Raw genomic sequence first — 22,267 nt, 5'->3', positions numbered from 1 at the left:
ACCCCAGTATCTCCTACATTTAAATGATTAAGGTCCGGTATGGATATGTTTCAGTCTGAGGTGAACTATTAAATTATAAACAAACAAACAAACCAACAAACTAATAAATAACAGAATATTTAAGAGTTCAACAATATCCTTAATACCGGCAGCAATTCGGCAAGATTACTGGTTTCTTTTTTAAAGGATTCATACAGAATATCATTCAAATTTAAATAATTCCCATTTTGCAATAGCTGACAAGTCCAAATTTCCAATTATCTCCTTAATCATTATTACGAATAATTAAGAATGAAGAATTCTTAATAATTATCTCCTTCGTTGTATAGTGTCAATAAAGATTTCGTATCGTACCTAAATATGTTTTTTTCACATGAGAAGGCTTTTGTTAACCTCCAGTAACCTGATTGTTGAGTTATTTACTTACTTTACTCTATTTATTAATTTAACAGGGACAATGCACATTAATCACATCAGTGTTTATGATGTAAAAGTGGCAGATTTAGTAAATGGCTGATTTTCACTCGCTGTCCCTGGACAGTTTGGTGTAAAACAAAACAAAATAAACAAAAAAACAAAACAAAACAAAAAAAGGTCATGATGAAAAAAATCATTACAAAAGAACATGGTAACATAACATGTAAACTTAACTCATTAAATACCAAACACACTAAAATGCAGAACACAATCCATAATATAATCCTGTCACTAATGTGTGTGAGCATTATTTATATTTATAAAGCTCACATAATGTATTTAATAGAGTAAATAAAAAAAAAAAAAAAAACAAGTGCGCCATGATTCCTCTGTAATTCCCCTCCAGGCCGCAGGTGGCGGTATTGAGTTCATGTAACAGCAAATAAATGGAGAAAGAAGGAGGGCGAAGAAGAACATGCTCCATGGAAATCAACAGAATGAACTCTATTTGATGTAAGTGAAATAATAATAGTAATAATAATAAAAACAATAATATTAATAATAACATTAGTAATAAAATAAGCAGAAGAAGAAATCGCAGGCGCTGATAAATCCTAATAAACTCAGCACATTCCTGCTTTAACGGTGATTAGAAAGCAGCGGTTGCGTCCCAAATCACCTCCTTGTAACTTGCCGTAAGTTTTCTATAAGGAAGGAAAACATGGCGGCTGCACCCTATGTAGTGCACTTCATATGCTAAAGGGCGCCGTTTGGGATTGAGCCGGTAGCTAGCTAGCAACTAATGTTCATACAAAGACAATTGGCTCAGTTTCTTCATCACTTTGGTGTCATTATAGCGATGTATACTGAAAAACAGAATGTTTCTATGTAAAGTGAACAAATTATATATATATATATATATATATATATATATATATATATATATATATGCAGCAAAGCTTGTAACACACACGCCTAAGTAAGCAGCTAGTTAAAGTATAAGTCATAAAACTCAGAAGTCATGAATAAAAGTGTGTGATTTGTTAGTGATTTGTTCAGGATTTCAGTGTTTTTTATATGATTTGTGTTTCAGATTGGAGAGTTTGGTGTGTTACTGTCTTTAAGGTGACCCAGCATCCTGTAAAACGGTATTATTTACTTATTTTTATAAAAAAAAAAACAAAACTTGTACATGCTGAGCTCCAATGTGCAAGGCAAACATTTTCATCAACCTGTAATGCATTATAAATGTAATGACTTTTATAAATACAGACACATAACCTGACTCTTACATGCATAGTTACAGTTATATTCCTGCTGAAAAAAGAAGAATAGAAACCCTCGTAGAAGTTGTAATGGTTTTAATGGTTATAATGGGAATTGTATTGGTTTTAATGGTTATAATGGGAATTGTATTGGTTTTAATGGTTATAATGGGAATTGTTTTGGGTTTAATGGAAGCTGTAATGGTCCCTTTGGGTCTCTACTGGTAATCTCTTGCCTTCTATTGGTGGCATCTTACGTCCAGTGGTTACCATTAATGAGCTGTAATGGTTTTAATGGTTAGCTGATGGTTTGTAATGGTATTTCTGGTGGAAAGCATTAGAATTTCTGTGATGGTTTCTATTGTTTTTTTTTCAGCAGGGATATTTAGCGGACATTTTTACACCTCAGACCAGACAGTCCTTGCTTGAAGGCTTTGTTTGAAGCCAATGATCAGGAGTTCATTGTTGTTTTTCTCCTCCACAGATTTTCCCCATCATGTCTCTGTCGGTGATAATAAAGTGGGGAGGACAGGAGTACTCCATCAGCGCTTTGTCAGAAGACGACACTGTGCTGGACCTGAAACAGTCCATTAAATCTCTCACTGGAGTCCTGCCCGAACGCCAGAAACTGCTGGGTCTGAAGATCAGAGGTAAAATTGTTCAGAGAGACCTTTACTCTTACAGCTCGACGTCCTACCTGTGTTTAGTGTCCATTCAATCTCTTATATGTGAATTTTACACCAGATAATAACCATTTTGGCTGCTAGCACCTCATAACATCCACGACAAAACGCAAGCAACACCGGCGACATGTTGCTTGTTAATGAGAACGCAGAGTGGGCTTGTGCGATACTGTCCTGTCCCTGCTCGTGATTTACCATTTTAAACGATCATGCTAAACGATTTAATCTCCCAGAACCGATAGCCTGAATAAAGACACTAAAACGATCATTTCTAGCATTTCAGGTTTAAGGAGAGTAGAGGAGGAGTAATAATATTACCATCTGTGAAGTCGGGAACTGCTTACCAGGCAGAGACAAGTACGAAAACTCTGCAGTGATTCCGCAGCAATGCAAAGTAAACAAAACAGTACATTTTTAATATAATCTTTTTACAGCTCGGTTGTCTGATGTCCAAGATGGCCGACATTTTCACTGTTGATCTGCTGCTCAAAACAAAACAAAACAAAAAAAACCCAAACCAGTGTATTTAATTATATTCTAATCACTATTACTACATACTTACTCACTATTATAATCTCTAATTATAATCATTAACATTATCTGTAAAGTGTTAGATTTGACACTTCATTGTAAAACTATTTTATAAATTTCCGGTCAAAAATTTCATCTTTTTTTTTTTTTTTAAGCCAAAAAACCAAAAGTGCAGTTTTTGACCATTTTTGGCCGAAAAGTTTCAGTGGCGTCTCTAATAAATATAGTAACTGATGTTAACTGTATACGTGTCTAATGTTAGCTAAGTCGAACACACACTTATAGATTTTATTTCACATTAACAAACTCAAAACATTCTCCATTTACCGTGACAGAAAGCGAGAGCGCGCCGCGAGTCCAGTCGAGAGCAGGTGAGATGAGGGGAAGGAGAAGGGGGCGGGGCTTCCAGGTGGCGTCAGTTAACATCGGAGAGAACAAAACACCTTCGCAGATCATTCCAGATTCATATGATGATTGGATCATCTCTCGTTTTATTGAGGAGAAAAAGACATGGCGTGATAATTCATACTAGCGTACTCTGGTGTTAAATTAATATAATATATTGAGAGTAAACGTCAGTGGATCTCGCAGCAGTGTAATATCGTGTAGAGACGATTAAATTGCCTGTCTCAGGGTAAGCGTGCTGATTTGATGTCTGTTTGCAGGTAAACCAGCCGATAATGACACGAAGCTCGGCCTCCTGAAGCTTAAACCCAACACCAAGATTATGATGATGGGCAGCAGAGAGGAAAGTCTGGTAGGATTTTCACACCTTGTATGATGGAGAAGAAAGTTAAGAGTGCTGTGGAGTTAGATTACTACCGATTTTTTCCAGAACTATATTCATCTCAGAAAGATTTTATCAGTTGCTCCACTAACACAGAATAAAATAACAGGTAAAAAGGGAACATAATAGATTATATGATTATATGTATATACATTAAAAAAAAACAGTTGTTGTTGCCATGGCGAATGCCCACACAATGTCGTCTTTGCATATATTTTTGGAATTTGTTTCTTAGTTTGTGTGTTTTAAAAAAAAATTTAGTCTCCCATTTGTGTTTTCCCCTGAAGGAAGACGTCCTGGCTCCTCCTCCTGAAAGCGATGATGTCATCAATGACTTTGACATTGAAGAGGAGGTGATCGAGGTGGAAAACAGGTGCGTTATTGGAAACACGTCCAAATCACCTGCGTATGTTTATCTGCCATAACGCCACATCTTAACCATTTCCTCCTGTTTATACCTGAACATTTACATGCAGAGAGGAGAACCTGGCTAAGATCGCACGCCGCGTCAAAGAGTACAAAGTGGAGGAGTTAAACCCACCCAGAGAGGGGAAGAGGTTACTCGTGTTAGACGTCGATTACACGCTGTTTGGTGAGACGGGACGAGTCAAGCTGATTTCTGAATTATCATATTTGCTGGATTAAAAATATAATGCCTGTTTAGTTTATTGTATGCTTGTTTTATCTATCTATCTATCTATCTATCTATCTATCTATCTATCTATCTATCTATCTAACAACTTTATTTACTTAATTACATACTTATTTACGTACGTACTTACATACTTACACATTTAGCTACTTACCTACTTGCGTCCTTACATACTTACTTATTTATATAGTGCTTACTTACGTACATACTTAATAACTTATTTACGAACTTAATTACATACTTACTTATTTACATATATTGTTATTTATGTACATATTTGCGTACTCATTTACATACTTGCATACTTACTTATGTACTTACGTACTTACATACTTTTGTTCTTGCATATTTACTTATTTACGTACGTGCTTACTTATGTAAATACATACGCATTTACTAACTTACGTAGTTACTTATGTTCTTGCCTACGTACTGATTTATGTACATGGTTACTTATGTACGTACTTGCGTACTAACTTACCTACATACTTATGTCCTTACATACTTACTTATTTACATAAATGCTTACTTATGTACAAAAATATGCACTTACTCACTTACCTACATACTTATGTCTTAAGTGTGTATGTATGTACATAAGTAAGCACATATATAATCATTATTAAGATTTACTTACTAATTTACTTACGTCCTTACATACTTACTTATTTATATAGTGCTTACTTATGTACGTACATACTAACTTATTTACGAATATAATTACATACTTACTTATGTCCTCGCATACTTACTTATTTACATACATTGTTATTTATGTACATATTTGTGTACTTACATGCTTACTTACTTGCTTGCTTTTGTTCTTACGTACTTACTTACTTATTTACGTACGTGCTTACTTATGTACATACGTACGCGCTTACTTATGTACATACGTACGCGCTTACTTATGTACATACGTACGCGCTTACTTATGTACATACGTACGCGCTTACTTATGTACATACGTACGCGCTTACTAACTTACGTAGTTACTTATGTTCTTGCATACGTACTGTTTTACGTACAGGGTTACTTATGTACATACCTACTTAAATTACCTACTTACTTATTTACTTACAGATTTTCATAGTGCTTACTTATGGACAAAAATACGTACTTACTAACTTACGTACTTACGTCTTACACACAAATAAGCACGTATGTAAACAAGTACTTATGCAAGGACATAAGTACGTAAGTTAGTAAGTGTGTATGTATGTACATAAGTAAGCACGTACGTAATCACTATTAAGATTCACTTAATAACTTACGTCCTTACATATTTACTTATTTATATACGTTTACTTATGTCCATACGTACGCACTTACTCATGTACTTATTTACATAGAAATAAAAATTAAACAAGTCAGTAACTATCATACAGTTGTAAATTTATAGTTTACAAAAATTGTTTTTATTTCCTTTTTGCTTTCTGCAAATGGTTTCCATTCATGCAGTAATTTCAGCAAACATCCTGCAGTAGTGCTGCCTAAAGCTGCGTTTAATTCTGATACTTTTAAAATAATCCTTCTCTACGTCATCGTCGCTCGAGAGTTAACGCTAAGCTTATCCCAGATTCTGAACCAAGCTGGTCCAGAGAGGGTGAAGTTTCAAAATTGTGTATCGCTTTATGTAGCGCTGAGATTGTGAATATTTTTCACTCTTCTTAGATCACAAGTCGTGTGCCGAGACGGGGCAAGAGCTCATGAGGCCGTTCCTCCACGAGTTCCTCACATCTGCGTACGAAGACTACGACATTGTCATCTGGTGTGAGTGGTCAAGACTTCCTTACGAGTATAAAGTTTCACGTAACTCTATAAACTTTATTTTGAAGAACTACGCACGTGTTCAGTAGCTTTTCAAGGCAGAACCTTGACTTGGAGTAAAGTCGTCGTCTTGAGGAACATGTGAAATCATTATTCATATAAGAGATTAAGAGAAATGTTCCTCAAGTCGATGTTTGTACTCCAGATAGGAGTCGGCGATGTGACAAAAATATCACATCACGATTCTTAACGGAATTTCTATGAAATATAGGTTTGCTCACAAAACACCAGCAAGACAGTAGTGTTGCATTTAAAAGAGAAAAACCTGTATTTTATATATTTTTATATAAACATATAGTTCTATTTATTTATTTATGAAAAAATTAACACTGAAATAAAGGGAACGGTTTTATTAACATTTTATAGTTATAATGATTAAGAATAAAATTTTAACATCAAATCAGCAACTTGCTGTCGGTTTGTAATTAATCTTATTTAAAAAAAAAAATAACAAGGTTATCACGATATCAACGATATCTCAGAAAAGCGTATTGTAACATAATTTATCACGATATCGATATTCTGTTGTCATATCGCTCAGCCCTTACTGCGACTCACTGAAAAGCCGTCGGAAATTTCACGCTAGTAGGGAAATCGACCTTTACTTTTTAAATTACTTCATCAGATTAATAATCAGTTTCTCTGCCTAAAGTTTGTTTCGATGGAAAAGAATTATTTCTGGCTAAACAAAATTTCCCTTGGATGTCATATTTGTCCCCAGTGATACTATAGTAATTTTTTTTTTGCTTTACAATGTGATAGGTCAACGATATATTTCTCACTGGCGCATACAACAGTACTTACTCAGATTATTTAACATTAATTTATCATTTTAAACTTGTCATTTCTAATGGATGAAAATACAAGCTGAACTTTTTTCACCTTCTCTGTGGTTCCTTTACAGCTGCAACAAGCATGAAGTGGATCGATGCCAAAATGAAAGTATGTGTAATCGCGAAGATTTCAATTCTGCTATTTTGGAACTTGACGTGTTTGAGGTTATTTGGTTGTAAATGAGAAATTTCTGTTTGATACAGTTGTTGAAATCTCAGACCTGTGTGTGTGTGTGTGTGTGTGTGTGTGTGTGTGTGTGTGTGTGTGTGTGTGTTATCCCAGGAGCTTGGTGTGTCAGATAACCCTAACTACAAGATCACCTTCATGCTGGATAGTGGAGCCATGATCACGGTTCACACACCTAAAAGAGGCGTGGTGGAGGTGAAGTAGCGCACTATACTCACACTCGATCATTTAAAAAGAAAAAATTCATTATCGTATTTAAGTTACCGTGGTCTTCCTGTCTGCTCGAACCAGCCTGAGCTTTCTTATCAACAAGGCGCACCATTCTGTAGAAACTCTAGAGACTGTTGTTTGTGAATAATCCCAGGAAATCAGCAGTTTCTGAAATACTCAAACTAATCTAGCACCAACATCCACGCCAAAGCCACGGTCAAGATCACTGAGATTTTTTCCATTCTGATGTGAACATTAACTGAAACTCTCGCATGATTTTATGCATCGCTGCTGCTGCTGCTGCAACACGATTGGCTGATTGGATCATTGCATGAATGAGCAGAGGTACAAGGGTTCTTATTATTAACAAACAGCCAGAAGTAATAACATGTATGGTTGTTAGAATTCAAAGTTACTAGGGGTATAATGTATAATTGATCCTAAAATAAAATAGTTTTTAAAATAGTCCTTCTTTACGTCATCTTCGTTCACGAATTAACACTAGGCCTACTCCAGGTTCTGAATAAAAGCTGATCACATATGGATAGGAGGATAATGAACTGTATCGTATCGTATCGTTTCGTATCGTGTGTCAGATTCAGATTTATCTTCAACTATCGAATCGTTTTTGTATCGCGTTGGAAGCTCGAGGTTTACACCTGTATTAGGTACCAGTGCAAATAAAAGAGGAAAACAGTTTTGAGTTGATTGTGTCATGTGCCCTTGTGTTCTTCTTAGGTGAAGCCGCTTGGAGTGATCTGGGGAAAGTACGGCGAGTTTTACAACCGAAAGAACACCATCATGTTCGACGACATCGGACGGAACTTTCTCATGAACCCACAAAATGGACTGAAGGTGTGAGAAGCCTGTCCACTCCGCACTACACACACTAACGTATCTCAGTTACGGAAAAATAACACTATTCTACTTATTTTCGTGTGTGTGTGTGTGTGTGTGTGTAGATTAGACCGTTTATGAAGGCGCACTTAAACCGAGAGAAAGACAAGGAGCTTCTCAAACTGTCTCACTACCTGAAGGAGATCGCCAAGCTGGACGACTTCTCCGGTCTCAACCACAAGCACTGGGAAAGGTTCGTGTAAACAACATTCCAACTAAACGACAAACTTAGTTACATATTTTCCAGACACTTTTATCCAAAATGACTCGCGGACTAATCCGAGTCTAAAGCCACGGCTCAGCAGTGACTCTCTGGCAGTCATGTGACGCAGAACTTCTTGGTCATTACTGCAAAACCTTAGCGTCCGAGCTTCCACTGTGTCGTTTCAGTATCGTTTTTATTTTATTTAGTTACCATTCTTATCCTTTTTGATCACATGGAAGAAAAGAACAATCTTCCTTTCCTTTTTATTTAATAAATGACTAGCGTACAAGCATGCGTTTCAGTTTCTATCCAGACGTACCGCACATTATTAAACAAGTCATCATGATGTTTCTGTTTTCTCAAACAGGGAGCGATGTCTTTTCTAACTGTCTTTTCTGTTCAGATTTTAGATTTTAAATTATGCAAAATGAAGACGTGACACAATGTATAAATACATAAATGTATAAATCCTACATGTTGTTAAAGGTTATATAAGGAATAAAACACTTCGGGGTGTGCTGGTATAGAAAAATAATGAACAACAGGATAGTGTGATGCGTCCTGATGCTATACGGAGTTACTGTTCTGTCCCCAGCGTTGATCATTTGCCTATAACAGCGTAACCGTAAGTGTTTTATTCCTCTTTTACCACAGCAATTTGACAATAACATATTTAGTATAATATTTTAATATTTTTTGAACGAATGAATTAAAGAAACATACAGTAAATATAGAGTTATAGTTATATTTAATGTTGTGATGCGCCCAAGAAACAAGTTAGTTCCCGTTCTCGCTTACGTTGTAGCAGCTATAAACAGTCGTTCCTTCACCAGCAGTGAAGTAAAAAAGGCAACAAAAAAAAAGATAGAAATATATAAAAACAATAAAATAAGTGAAAAATAGGAAAATAATAAAATAAAATTAAGTAAAAATCAGAGATTAAATTGCAGTAGATAGTAGATAGTAGAGATACAAGTGGCACAAATGAAAATGTATTAAAAGCGAACTAATGTACTAAATCTAGTCATGTTTTAGCTGGAGTTTAAAAAAAACGTAACGATTACGTCAGTACGCGTTAATTGTGACTGTTATACCTGCTGGTTGGAAATCAGATGATGATGATGATGATGATGGTGTTTACCTTTGACCCCTGCAGGTACCTCTCAAAGAAGCAGAGCCAATGAAGCAGCTGGAGCGTTCATCCTGAAGAACAAGTGATGCTGGACACCCACAAGCCATCACCAAACAACTTCCTGCCAACTCTCTCTCTCTCTCTCTCTCTCTCTCTCTCTCATCTCGCCATGCTCGCTCTGTCTTGGAAAGGAAAAGGACTCACCTTTACAGTCACACACGTGTGCTAAATAAACAAGCAACAACTGTAGCGCGAGCGTAACAGTCTTCCCTCTCTGCATCCTCTCTCCTCTGATCGTCGAACATCGCTCTGAGGCACTGAACATAACAGTCTCGGAAAAGGGTACATTTATAATAAATGACATATTGTTAAAAAAATAAATAAATAAAGTCTTGCTTGGTGCAAGTCGAACTACATCCACAAATCCATAAATATTCTTAGCACTTCTTTATATTTTTGAGACAAATTTCTCTTATTAATTTGACGCCTCTATTACAGCCAGGTTCTACATTTAAGAAGCGTAATGTAATGCGCTGAATATTTCAGTTCGCACACACATTTCGGAATTTTTGGGTCATGGTCTGGGAAAAGCTTTTACATGGTCACATTTACACTGACATTTAAACATTGTGACTTGTAAGTGCAAAACACATTACAAAACCAAAAGCAAAACAGAAAACAGGATCAAAACTGAAAGCATGACAGCAACAAAAAACATGACAACAGAACGCAAAAAACATGACAGCAAAATGAAAAACATGACAAACTTAAACATGACAACAAAACGAAAAACATAAAAACTTAAAAGCATAACAAAATTTAAAAACATTAAAACAACAAAATGAAAAACAACAAAACAAAAAACAGCAAAATGAAAAACACGAGAACAAAAATAAAAACGACAGTAAATCTAAAAAAACGACAACAAAGCAACAAAATGAAAAATACAACATGAAAAACATCAGAAAAATTAAACACAACAAAACTAAAAGCTAAACTAAAAACAACAGCAAATCAGAAAACATGACAGCAAAATTAAAAACATAAACATGCAATAAGCTCTCTCTCTCTCTCTCTCTCTCTCTCTCTCTCTGTCTGTCTTTCTCTCTCTCTCTGTCTCTCTGTCTCTCTCTCTCTCTCTGTCTGTCTTTCTCTCTCTCTCTCTCTGTCTCTCTCTGTCTGTCTGTCTTTCTCTCTCTCTCTCTCTCTCTCTCTGCGTTCCAGAAATGAGCTGATTTTTATTTTTGACCTCACAGCAGTAAATTCATTAAAGTCATTAAACGGAGGACGGGGAGTATCTAAGAGTTTACATAAATACTGTTTCTGGTATTTATTATTGACTTATTTAATGATTTGTTTATAGTGTTTGTTTTGTTCAGTGTTTGGGTGCTGATCTAGTGTTTTTTTTAGTTTGTTTGTTTGTTTGTTTGGCAGACAAACAGTTTTGTTTTTTGACAATTGACATTTTTTTCACGTTGTTTTTGTGTATATAGTAATATGAAATTGTGTAACCTCACGTCACTACCTGTCCTCTCGTAATATTTTGTCAATTTCATTCCAACAACACTGACATGAGCACTGAGTGGATGCAACTCGAGTTTAAATAAAAAAAAAAAAAAAAAAGATTTTATAGTGAGTGTTGAATGTGAGCGTTTCTTGTTGAATAATACAATACAGTAGCTCTTTCCTAAATACACTCTACGTTATAATCTTTAATATAGAACCCTGTACGACCCTTAGAACCTAGTACATGTTTTTATTTCCTGTAGAACCTCCTAGGAGACTCGGATATAGCGTCATTTGATGGATGTTCTCTTTTGTTTATCCAAACTTTGTTTTTTGGAGAGAAATGGATAGCTATAATGGAATGTATAAATCCTCTAAAGTATGATGCATATCTCATACATGTCTTCTGATTCACCAGAAGGTTGATTAATTTTCTAGTTAATTTATTAATTAGTCTATTTATTTTCCCTGAGAGTAGTGCCGGCTGAAAGGCAAAGTGCTGGTGTATATTAAGGCATTTCTACAGTAACAACTCATTCACAGGGACTAACACTGCATCCGATTAAAGCTTGTAATGCGGAATTTCCAGCCTCCTACAAGGAAATAAACAAAGACCCCTCAACTTGGAATTCCCACTTGGAAAGTCGGGAAGTTCTCCAACCTCCAGCTATCACTTCACTACTTTAAAAGAGTTTATAGTCCGTAAAATCATGTTAGTTGGTTAAAGCTATGAACACTGACTGGTCTCAGTTTCAAGAAAGTAAATACATCATAAACTCATGATCACTAATTTTACCTTTTAAAATTACTCATGTTTTTTTCCCACTTTGTAGCACAACAGTGAAGTAAGTCTTCCCATTTCCAAGTTCATTCGAATGCAGCATAACATTTACGAACAAAAGCTTCGGTATCAGCACTTCGTTTATTTGTAATTTTAACCTCTGGGGGGAAATTTTCAGGACTTTGGCTCATGTGACAAGCTAAATTGTGTGTCATAATAAGTTCAAGAAAGAAAAAAGAGAGGTTGCTGATGTGTCATTGTTTAATAAATAATAAATATTGGCAAATTCCTGTATTATAAGAAGAATAAAAAAATATCACTTATTATTTTCCTTTAACAGTACGCAGACTGATATACAGCTATCATACTGGAAAAATAAACAGACTGTAAAATGGTCAGACTGAAGTGGGACCTTTTCTTCTTGCCCTGTTAAAAACAAAAAATATATATAAGTGATACAGTGTAATATATTAATAATGTCAGGAATTAATTACACAGTTTAAGTTTATGTGATTATTTACTCTTACCTTTTATTCTTTCGATTTATGTTTGATGACCCTTGGTAAAGGAAAGACTACATTATGAGCCAGTGATACAAATATATTGTGTTTGATATTTGAAGTATAAGAAAAACAAACATGAATTCCGATCGTGAAATCGTGAAAAATTACACTGCAAAATATACACTCCACATTAATAGGAACACCTGTACACCTGCACATTCATGCAGTTATCCAATCAGCCAGTCGTGGCAGCAGCGCAATGCACAAAATCATGCAGATACAGGTTTCACAGATCAAGATCATCTCTAGAATTTACGCAGAATGGTGCGAAAAACATGAAAACACACCCAGTTCTGAGAAGAGACGTCAGAGGAGAATGTTCAGACGGGTTTGAGCTGGCAGGAGGGTTACGGTAACTCAAATAACCACTCTTTACAAACGCGTTGGGCAGAAAAGCAACTCTTGAGGTCGATGAGCTACAACAGCAGAAGATCACATCGGGTTCCCCACCTGTCAGGCTAGAACAGGAATCTGAGGCTACAGACTCACCCAAACTCATTCCAGTTTAAGAACGGAAAAAGATCTGGTGGCGAGATGCTTTTCTGCTCATCACGGTTGTAAAGAGTGTTTATTTGGGTTACTGTCACCTTCCTGATCAGCAGATTCTGAAATACTCAAACCAGCCCATCTGGCATGCTACAGCTAAAGTCAACGAGATCATATTTTTTCCCTGTTCTGATGCTTGATGTGAACATTAACTGAAGCTCTTGCATGATTTTGTGCACGTCGGTGCTGTTAATTGGATCATTGTAGTCAGTGTGTGAGTATATATTACATTTAAATATCATTGTATGAGTTTGCTTTTATAAATTTCCTCAAAACTTGCTGAAGGAGCTTTTGTGGATTATGCTCAGTGTGATATAATGACATATCAAGATTTTTGGTTTAAACATCAATCCATAGAAACTAAAGAAGAAAAGCACAAAACATGAAAATAAAAGGGACTCACTTGTGCTGGCTCCAGTCACTCCAGACTTTATTGGTGAAGGCGTCCTGAGCTCTCACACAGAACGTATAACTCTTCTTGCCGGAGACTTTATATTGGGTCTCGCTAACGTAAATGCTCTAAGACAAGTCAGGTTTTCATATTATTAATTTGGAACGTCAATTAAGAGTATATTTTGTCACAACACTTTGATAGTCTAGAACATGCACTTACATCTGAATGGCTTCCTCCGTGGTCATGAGATGTCTCATCACAGTCCTTGCGATGTGAAACCACTTTCACTTCATATCGCAGCGGGAAGAACGTACAAGGACGGTTCCACGTTTTGGGGACTTCCCACTCGAACTCGTTATTCTCAGCCTTGGTGATGCTGACCTTTCCTGGCTTGACTGCACAATCAAGAAAAATGTCAGAGAATGGAATGGAGGTGGCCCGTGTACATACAGAATGACAATCATCAGTTACAAAATTTCTCTGTCTCCAAACTCATCATGTGATGGAAACTATTTTATATACACAATAACTGTGAGGATTTTGAGCTCTCTCTCCATCAACATATCTCTGCACTAAAGATTTCTACTGCAAGGTTCTCCTCGGCCTAGTCGGGGGCTAGAGGGGTGGATTTCAGGTTCAAACCAGCCCTGTAATATTTCTATGATCAACATGGTAACACACCTGCAGTATAGCTCATTATATACACCTTTTATGAAAATACTTATAGCACGATTACTTCACAAAGACGCTATTCATTGTCAGAAATGTGTTTTACAATGTAATTGCGCTATAACGATGTTCAGGTAAGGTCAACGTAGTTATTGTTGTGCCACAAACGTCAAATGAATTCGACTCGTAGTTGTTTAATCACTTTTTATTGGCTAACAGCTGCTGTAGTGAGAAACAGTGATGGGTGATTAATCAATCAAGATCAACTATTTTTCCCTTTTCTGTACTAGCTACACACTGAGCTCAGGGATGTCAAGGTGATTTTGTGTATACATATATATATATATATATATATATATATATATATATATATATATATATATATATATATATACACGTCTTGTCATATATCGTTTGGATTTGACGCCTTGGATTTGACACTGCTCTAAAAGTTCTCTCAAATTCAACATAACCATTAAACCTTCAAATGTGACGTAGCAATGATGTGACTCTCTAGTTACAATGCAGGACATTCAGAAAAAAAGTGCAGCATGGCAAAATGCAGCATAGAGGAAAATGAATGAATAAATATAATTTATGTGACGTTATACCTGTAGAGCTGATCTACAGCGAATGATGCTACTCGGGGTGCATGTCACATGATTTTTAAAAAAGAGCAGCAAAAAAAATCCAGGCATTGCGTCTCGGTGATCAAGCTGGATCTGAACAAATTTATTCGTAAATTGTTCATGAAAATCCTGTTATTCGTAAAACCTTTCGTATCCTGCTGAGTTTGTGTAAATTTATGTATAAGGAGACTCACTAACGTGAACCTCGACTGAGCAGCTTCAAATGGTATAATTGACGATGTGATACGATTTGGATTACAATACTCTTGTGAATGATTTGCGAATAAATTTGTTCGTAGCCAGTCTGAATAATGAGGCCCGTTGTTTTAACAAACTAATAAAAGCTACAGGAGATTCTTAACAAAGCGTTAAAAAAATTCTTAACAAAGCGTAAAAAAAATATGCAATGATTTTACTTTAACCACATAATTAGATACGTGCACAGCTAGAGCAGCGTTACGTGAAATTTAACGCTACGCACTTTGAAAATGAAAAGTTTTAAGAAGATACGAGTGATGTACTGAAAAACATGATATGATATGCGGTCCTAAACAGGATAAAGTGATTACTGATCCTGAATGAATGAATGAATGAATGAATGAATGGTTTGTGTAGCCATCAGACTATGAATTTTCCCATACAGTTCCATTCCTACTATATGTATTTTATATATTTTATATAGAGTTTTTGGATATTCTCCTCTTAAAAAGGCATGAACCATTTTTCACATGATGTTCCTGAGCATGCTAAAAGCTTTTAGGAGAAAATAGAACGTAATAAAGCCAAGCAGCTCTAATTCAGGGTGTAGAACAGTGGATTCACATCAGCTCTTACTTATGTCATGGATGAAGAAAGTCCTCTGGTGCTCTTCTAAGCGGTACTGGTTCCGGACCAGCAAGGTGAGGTTAATGCGAGTCACCTCCTCAGAGAAGGGACACTGCAGATCCTCACAAGTCAGGCCTGCGTTATCAGCGTCCAGGGAGCAGTTGATAACGCTCGAGTTCCTGCGGAAGACGCCTTAGTCAACGAGGACACAAGATAAAACAGTCCAGCCAGTTTTGAGTAACGGTTTCAATTCTCCTTACCGAAAAGCTCTGAAAAACACCACCACTCCATTCCTTATAGGATCCCATTTCCAAGAGCAGTGGAACGGGCCACTGTAGTTTCTCGCTACGCAGGTAACGAATTCTACATGAAAAGAAAGATTTCCATTAAAAAAAACTTTCTAAACAAGTTGATATGCAGGAGAATCAGTTACTAAATATTAATAATAATAATAATAATAATAATAATAATAATGATAATACCTGAGTTATTGTACTTTGTTGCTAAACTTAAGTATTATTTTGGCATACTTATACTTTACTTGAGTGTTATGTAACTCGAATACTTGTACTTTTACTTCTTTTTTTTTTTTTAAACCTTCAATTCATCATCTGCTCTGATCTTCTCATGCTCACAGTGTAGTTAGTGCTATTGCTATCCGTGTGCGTCTGAAGACAGTGGATAAAAAAAGATGAGGATGAGCGTCCCGGGCCCTACCTCAGTAATATATTTCAGTACGCTGGAGTAAACAGAGACTAGTATAAAATGAGGCGTCTCCTTTAACCTCCCTAGAAGGCATGAACTCCGTCTAAAAGCATGTTGAGGTACGTTTCACAAATTTTCCAATGTTAACTGTCTATATTTAACTGTTAGCCTGTTTTCTTTGCGAATGTCAGGTTAGATTAGCATAAATTCCAGTAGCTAACATAAGGCTAGACAACAAGTCTAATTCTAGCTAAATGGTAAATATTGGTTGTTTACACACACTGGTTATTAATTTTACTTCTGATTAATTCGTTAGGAAGCTACGTAGTGCCGGTTACGCGTATGTGCAGCAAACTTACAGAGACTGAATGATGTTTTCAGGCAAAATGGCCTCAACGAAAATCACCTTCTAACAGTTTTAGATAAGTAATAAGACTCAGTTTTCAGCATTTTTTTTAAGTACTTTTACAATAAGTACATTTAAAAATAGCAACTTTTTAACTATCACTTTTATGTCTATATTTTTACTTAAGTAAATTATCCTGTGCTTCTTTTTTGTTTAGTTACCTTTGTCATCGTTTCGTAGCAGAATGGCTTTCTCAAAGTCCAGTGGACTGACCAGCACCAGCGTGTGGTTCAGAACATCTCCTGATGCGCTGTGGCAGGTGAAGTTTCCTCCCAGCATCGCCTCGATAGTCACTAATATACTGTTGCCCTTAGCAGGGATGTTATGTTGATTTTTCCGCCAGTGGATCTCAGTGTTTTCGAAATGATCTCCACAACTCAGTTCAACTGAGGTCTTTTTTTCCATCGGGTTTCCATTTACTTCCAAAGCAATAACTGCAACAAATTAGTCCAGGTATAAGACTTTCAGCAATAGCTTCATCTACATACCAGACATACTGATGAATAAGTTTGATGAAATGTACTATGCTTGGTCAGTTCAGTCATTCCATGCCCAATACATACTGAGCACTTTTAAAAGTTATGTAAGAAAAGTGTCATGGATTATTTTAGATCTTTGAATAGAGACCCTGAATTATACTATTCCAGATGACTTTTTAATGAGTTAATGATTTCAATAGCTTATATAGTATGTGTGAAAGGTTTAACACCAAAGTATGGTTTAAAAGTATTAAAAAATCAAACGTCAGAAACCTACATTGGATCCTTATTGATGGTCAAAACTTTATGGCTCATAGAATTGTCAGAACCTTATAACTCCAATCTTTCAACTTGATTTATACCGATTTGTAAAATAATATAAGAAAATAAAGCTAATAGTCACCGTTTGGCTTGATAACCCTCAGGGTACTGCTGGCCCCGATGTGAAGAAGGGTTAGATGCAAGGCAAAGATGTAAATCCAATTCATCTAAACAGACAAACAAATGGATTATTCACTGTATAAGACCATACATGTGCACAGAGTTCATGTAAGTGTGAATAATATGTAGGTCATATCAATGAAGTCAAATATTACAAACTCAAATCATTTACATTAGATTTAAGAAATCCTACCTTCTTTTTTTTCCCTGTCTATGCACAATGAAGTTTCTGAAACCGTGCTCACAATGAACAACTGATCAAACTCACCAGAATTTATAGGCAGGTGAGACAGAAGCAAAAATTCCCAGCACAAGACAATGCAAACGATAATGAGGAACTGTAAGAGCATCGACAATAAGCAAAGAACTAAGCACCATCACCCAGTTGGAAATTTTACACATATGACCTAATTACTCTGGCACACTGACATTTATTTAACCACCAACATTAACTTTTTAAGAGAGAAGCTTAGAATAAAAAAAGCACTAAAATGTACCATTCCTGGTCTCAAATGTCAAATGTACAGCTTTAGTATCTTTACAGTTCCTTCTTTTAAAGCTTTAAGATAATCATGGTCCAATTATGTACCTTTTTTATTCACATTTCATATCAAAACAGACAGTTCAAAAATCTGATTTGTTGTTTTCATTTTTAATGTTTTCATTTTTTTACCCTCAAAAAAGTTGAACTTAAGCAATTATTCTGTCCATAGAATACGCTAATCCTTGTCCGATATGTTGCTTAACGTTGCATGGCATAAGAATAGTTTCTTACGAATATTTTTAATAATAAATTCAGTTATTTATTTACTGAACAATGGATTTTATGTGTCAGTTTTATGAAAGCAATATGCCACTCAAAGCTGTGTGTTAAAGTGATTTTCTCACAGGTAAGGGCGTTTTAGGTACTGCGCTTAGCGTCATGTCTGAGAACACCCAATCCCGTGATAATATCACTGTAACGCACTTTTGATCACTGTTAGCATTGTTACTTGTTGTTATGTTCTGTAGGACAGAAGAAGTAAAACTGTCCTTAGTTTTGTTTATTTGGGTGGTTTTCCAATTATCACTTGTTTATTTGGTCCTCTTGAAGTTGGAAAAGACGTGGTCAGAAAGAGCGGCGTCCAGCTGCCACGTGTGAAATTCCATTCTTCCACATAAATGTTTTGCCGTCGTTAATCTATCAGCCACAAATGTCGTAAAAATCAGAGCCTCAAACCCATGTCAGGGACAGTGCTGCTGGAGTGAGGAAGTGAAATAATAATTACACAAGAAGGTAGATGAAGACTATTCTTAAATACACATACACATGCATACGAGGCAGGGAAAATGTAGCAGGGGAAGTCAGAGATTCCTCTTGGAGGTCATCAGCAGCAGAGAACGCATAGTGAAAAGGGAAGGAATTATGTTTACTTCACCCACATTTAAGTGCAGGGGTGAAAGTGATGAGTTGAAGTAAGAGGAAGCTGAGTGTTTGCAGAATGAAGCAGTGTCGGAATCACTGTATGACTGTGACACATGTAATGGGGTCTTCACACAAGCTCGGGCTTGAATACACACTTTCACCCAAACACACAGGGAATTCCAGCGAGCTCTTATTGTAAGGACCCTTCATTGTGTCTTTCTTTTACGGGTAATGATCCATATAACATTCTCAGAAAAAAATAGTCTCGATGTGATGCTTAGAGGTGGGCGATATGACAGAAATCTCACATCACGAGTCTCAAAGGCATTTCTGCGATCCACGATATCTAAGTGTTCTCCCATACTGCCGGTGTGGCATTAAAAAAAAAACTAACTACAAATGAGGAAAAAATATCTAAAAAATGTTTTACAATTTTAATGAATAACATCACATTTAAGTGAGTCTGTATTAAAAGTTTTTTTAAATAATTCAAAATATCCATGATATTTCAGAAAACTGTACTGTGACATAATTTATCACGATATCGATATTATATCGTTATATCGCCCAGCCCTAGCGGTAATTTATACCTTCACTGTGTATCTTTTACCTGGAAAGGTGCATGTACTGTACCTTAAATCATTTTCCAGCTAAAAGGTACATATTAAAGGGACAAGGAAAGGTACAGTTTAATATCTTTTTTACTGAGAAGCTTAACAAGTTTCTTAACAAGTCCATGTTGTTTAAAAATCATCCTGGAATTACTGGATGAACGTCAGTCATTTAACTAAAGACATGCAAGTCAGACATTTTTTCCACATATCCATATTACATGCTCCATTATTGTCCCTGGCATGTCTTTTACGACTTCCTGTTACAAATACAACTTATATGTAAATTAGGGGTGTAAAGCAACTCCGCTATCCGTATCTTTATCTTGAATTTAAACCCAAAGGCTGTTTTTAATACGAATCCTTCCAGTCTGGCACTAGAAACACTGGAAATCACGAGGAAAAATTCCCAGAGGTAGAAATGGTGTGTGAAATCTGGCTCAGACATTTCCTCAATCTCAGCTCAGGCACTTCTAATCCTGCTGATCAAGCAGTTATTTATTCTTCATCATACCTACCTGCTATATTTTCAAACAAATTTATTTAGTTGTATTTCCCAACAAACTCGTAGCTACTGCTAATTTAAACCAGTGCAGCCCGCACCAGGCGATTACTAAAGATGAATGTACATATGTGTTAATGAACGTGGTCCTTCTTTGTCCAACAAGCTTCATATCTAACTGCATGAAAATAAAAATCTCCCGCTCATGCAACTTTCTCGTCACGTCCTGCAGGATCTCGTTCCCGATGCACGCCTCAGTCCAAACCATGTATTCGTATTCGGCGTAAATAAACATCATTCTTGTGTTAGAGGTTAACCGCTAGTAGTCGGCCTCTGCTGATAATCAGCTGTATGATACATTGCAACATTTAACACAATATTGTAATCATGGAAATTTAAAAATATTATAACTGCTCATCATTTCCAATCAGGAGGTGTTTTCCTGTATTCATTAACAGTCATGAGTTAAAATTACTCTGCTTAACATAACGCAAAAAGTGTGTGCTATTTTCTAGCAAGCATTATACCACAGCGCAGTTGAATGCTCGAATCTGATTGGTTAGAAGGTGTGAATTATTTTCGTATAACAGGACAGGTAGTTCCGGCTGTAACATGAACGTTAATTTTAATCAACGTTCTGCTGCGTTATTGTTTCTATAGTAACAGCTCATACACAGGGACTTGTACAGCGGATGCTCCGCATAATCACAGACTAATAATAAACAGATTTAATAACGGGTTGTTGTTTATTAAAGTAATTCTTATAATCGTTGATGTGGTGAAGTTTTTTTGCAAGGAGACGTTTATTTAACGTTTATGGAAGGAGTCTCGGTTGTAAGCGCTCTCGGTCTCGGTACCGCTTTCCGTATCCTCTGTAAAATGACAGACTGCGCTTTGTGTGCGTGTTCTGTAGAGAGCACGTTTGCTAAAATAATGGCTTAAGAAGACAGTGAATGCTGTCCAAGATTCATTTTCGGTTAAAATGAGAAAGGTACAGGTGTGTGTGTGTGTGTGTAGTCATGATGTCACAGCAGAGCTCAGCAGGTAGTGTTGCTACCTCACAGCTCAGGTTTTGTCTGTGTGGAGTTTCAGTTGTTTTTTTCTGTATACACACGGGTTTCCTCCGGGTTCTCCAGGTTCCTCCTACCTGCTAAAAGCTAAAACATTCCACTGTGTATGAATGAGCGTGTGAAAAAGTGTGTGAATGAGTGTCGGAATGGTCCCGTGTGATGGACTGGCGTCCCCTCCAGGATGTATTCCCACCTCGGACACGCTCCGGAACTGTGCCAAAAAGCTAGATAATTACTGAGGTTTAGTTTCATGAGGTCGGAAGTATAATCACCACGTCTACAGGAAGCCGATCAGGTCTCATTTCCGTGACTGATGCCAGGGGTAAAAGAAATGGCTACGGCTTGTAAGTGGTTTGTGCGATATTGATTTTTCCGTACTTGTGATGAACCACTTCAAAAATCTTAATGAACAATTTAATCGTCCAGAACCGATAGCCTAAAAGAGGACAGGAAAATGAGCATTTCCACCATTTCAGGTTTAAGGAGAGTAGGAGAGGTGTAATAATATAATCTGTGCAGTCGGGAACTGCTTACCGGGCAGAGACAATCACGAAAACTCAGCTGGATTTTTCGGTGATTCTGCAGTAATGTGTAGTAAACAGGGAAAAACAGGTACATTTTCAAAATAATCCTGCTTCAAGCAGTAGTCTAATGTCAACATTGCTGACATTTCCACTTTTGATCTACTGCCCAAAGTGTTGTAATGCGTCTGACACTTCAGACCTCCTGACATTTGGTAATCCAATGTCTTATCTTATCTGTTTAGGTCAAAATCTTTGAACTAATATTCTAGCTGATGTTAACTATAAAATTGTCTAATGTTAAACATACACTGATGGATTTCATTTCAAATTAAAGAACTCAAAGCATTCTCCATTTACCGTGAGAGAAAACGAGAGCGCGCCGCGAGTCCAGAGCAGTCGAGAGCAGGTGAGATGGAGGGAAGGGGGCGGGGCTTCCAGGTGGCATCAGTTAATATCAGCGAGATCAAAACACCTGCGCAAATCATTCCAGATTCAGTTGGCAGGCCTGCTAATATAATATAATATAATATAATATAATATAATATAATATAATATAATATAATTGGAGTAAACGTAACTAGA

At 36.4% G+C, this 22,267-nt stretch overlaps 2 protein-coding genes across 2 annotated transcripts; one reads left to right on the top strand and one right to left on the bottom strand.

Annotated features, from left to right (window-relative positions):
- The first annotated feature begins 839 nt into the window (after window positions 1–839).
- Window positions 840–9,878, top strand: ublcp1 (ubiquitin-like domain containing CTD phosphatase 1). The gene is made up of 12 exons (XM_026938743.3): window positions 840–930; window positions 1,511–1,565; window positions 2,167–2,332; window positions 3,562–3,653; window positions 3,971–4,056; window positions 4,160–4,275; window positions 6,010–6,108; window positions 7,070–7,107; window positions 7,282–7,380; window positions 8,134–8,250; window positions 8,358–8,485; window positions 9,654–9,878. The coding sequence occupies exons 3-12, from the start codon at window positions 2,179–2,181 to the stop codon at window positions 9,679–9,681; spliced, it is 957 nt and encodes a 318-aa protein (XP_026794544.1). The 5' UTR covers window positions 840–930; window positions 1,511–1,565; window positions 2,167–2,178; the 3' UTR covers window positions 9,682–9,878.
- Window positions 9,879–11,999: 2,121 nt separating this feature from the next.
- Window positions 12,000–22,148, bottom strand: il12bb (interleukin 12B, b). Its single transcript, XM_026938844.3, has 9 exons — window positions 17,767–22,148; window positions 17,536–17,620; window positions 16,815–17,087; window positions 15,803–15,905; window positions 15,552–15,721; window positions 13,639–13,814; window positions 13,429–13,544; window positions 12,444–12,474; window positions 12,000–12,342 (listed from the first exon to the last, which is right to left on the bottom strand). The coding sequence occupies exons 2-8, from the start codon at window positions 17,618–17,620 to the stop codon at window positions 12,447–12,449; spliced, it is 951 nt and encodes a 316-aa protein (XP_026794645.1). The 5' UTR covers window positions 17,767–22,148; the 3' UTR covers window positions 12,000–12,342; window positions 12,444–12,446.
- Between the last annotated feature and the right edge of the window lie 119 nt (window positions 22,149–22,267).

The sequence above is a fragment of the Pangasianodon hypophthalmus genome, chromosome 15 (genome assembly GCF_027358585.1).
Source record: "Pangasianodon hypophthalmus isolate fPanHyp1 chromosome 15, fPanHyp1.pri, whole genome shotgun sequence".
Lineage (NCBI taxonomy): Eukaryota > Metazoa > Chordata > Actinopteri > Siluriformes > Pangasiidae > Pangasianodon > Pangasianodon hypophthalmus.
Note: the sequence above shows the minus strand (reverse complement) of the source record. Positions and strands in the feature narration are given on the sequence as shown.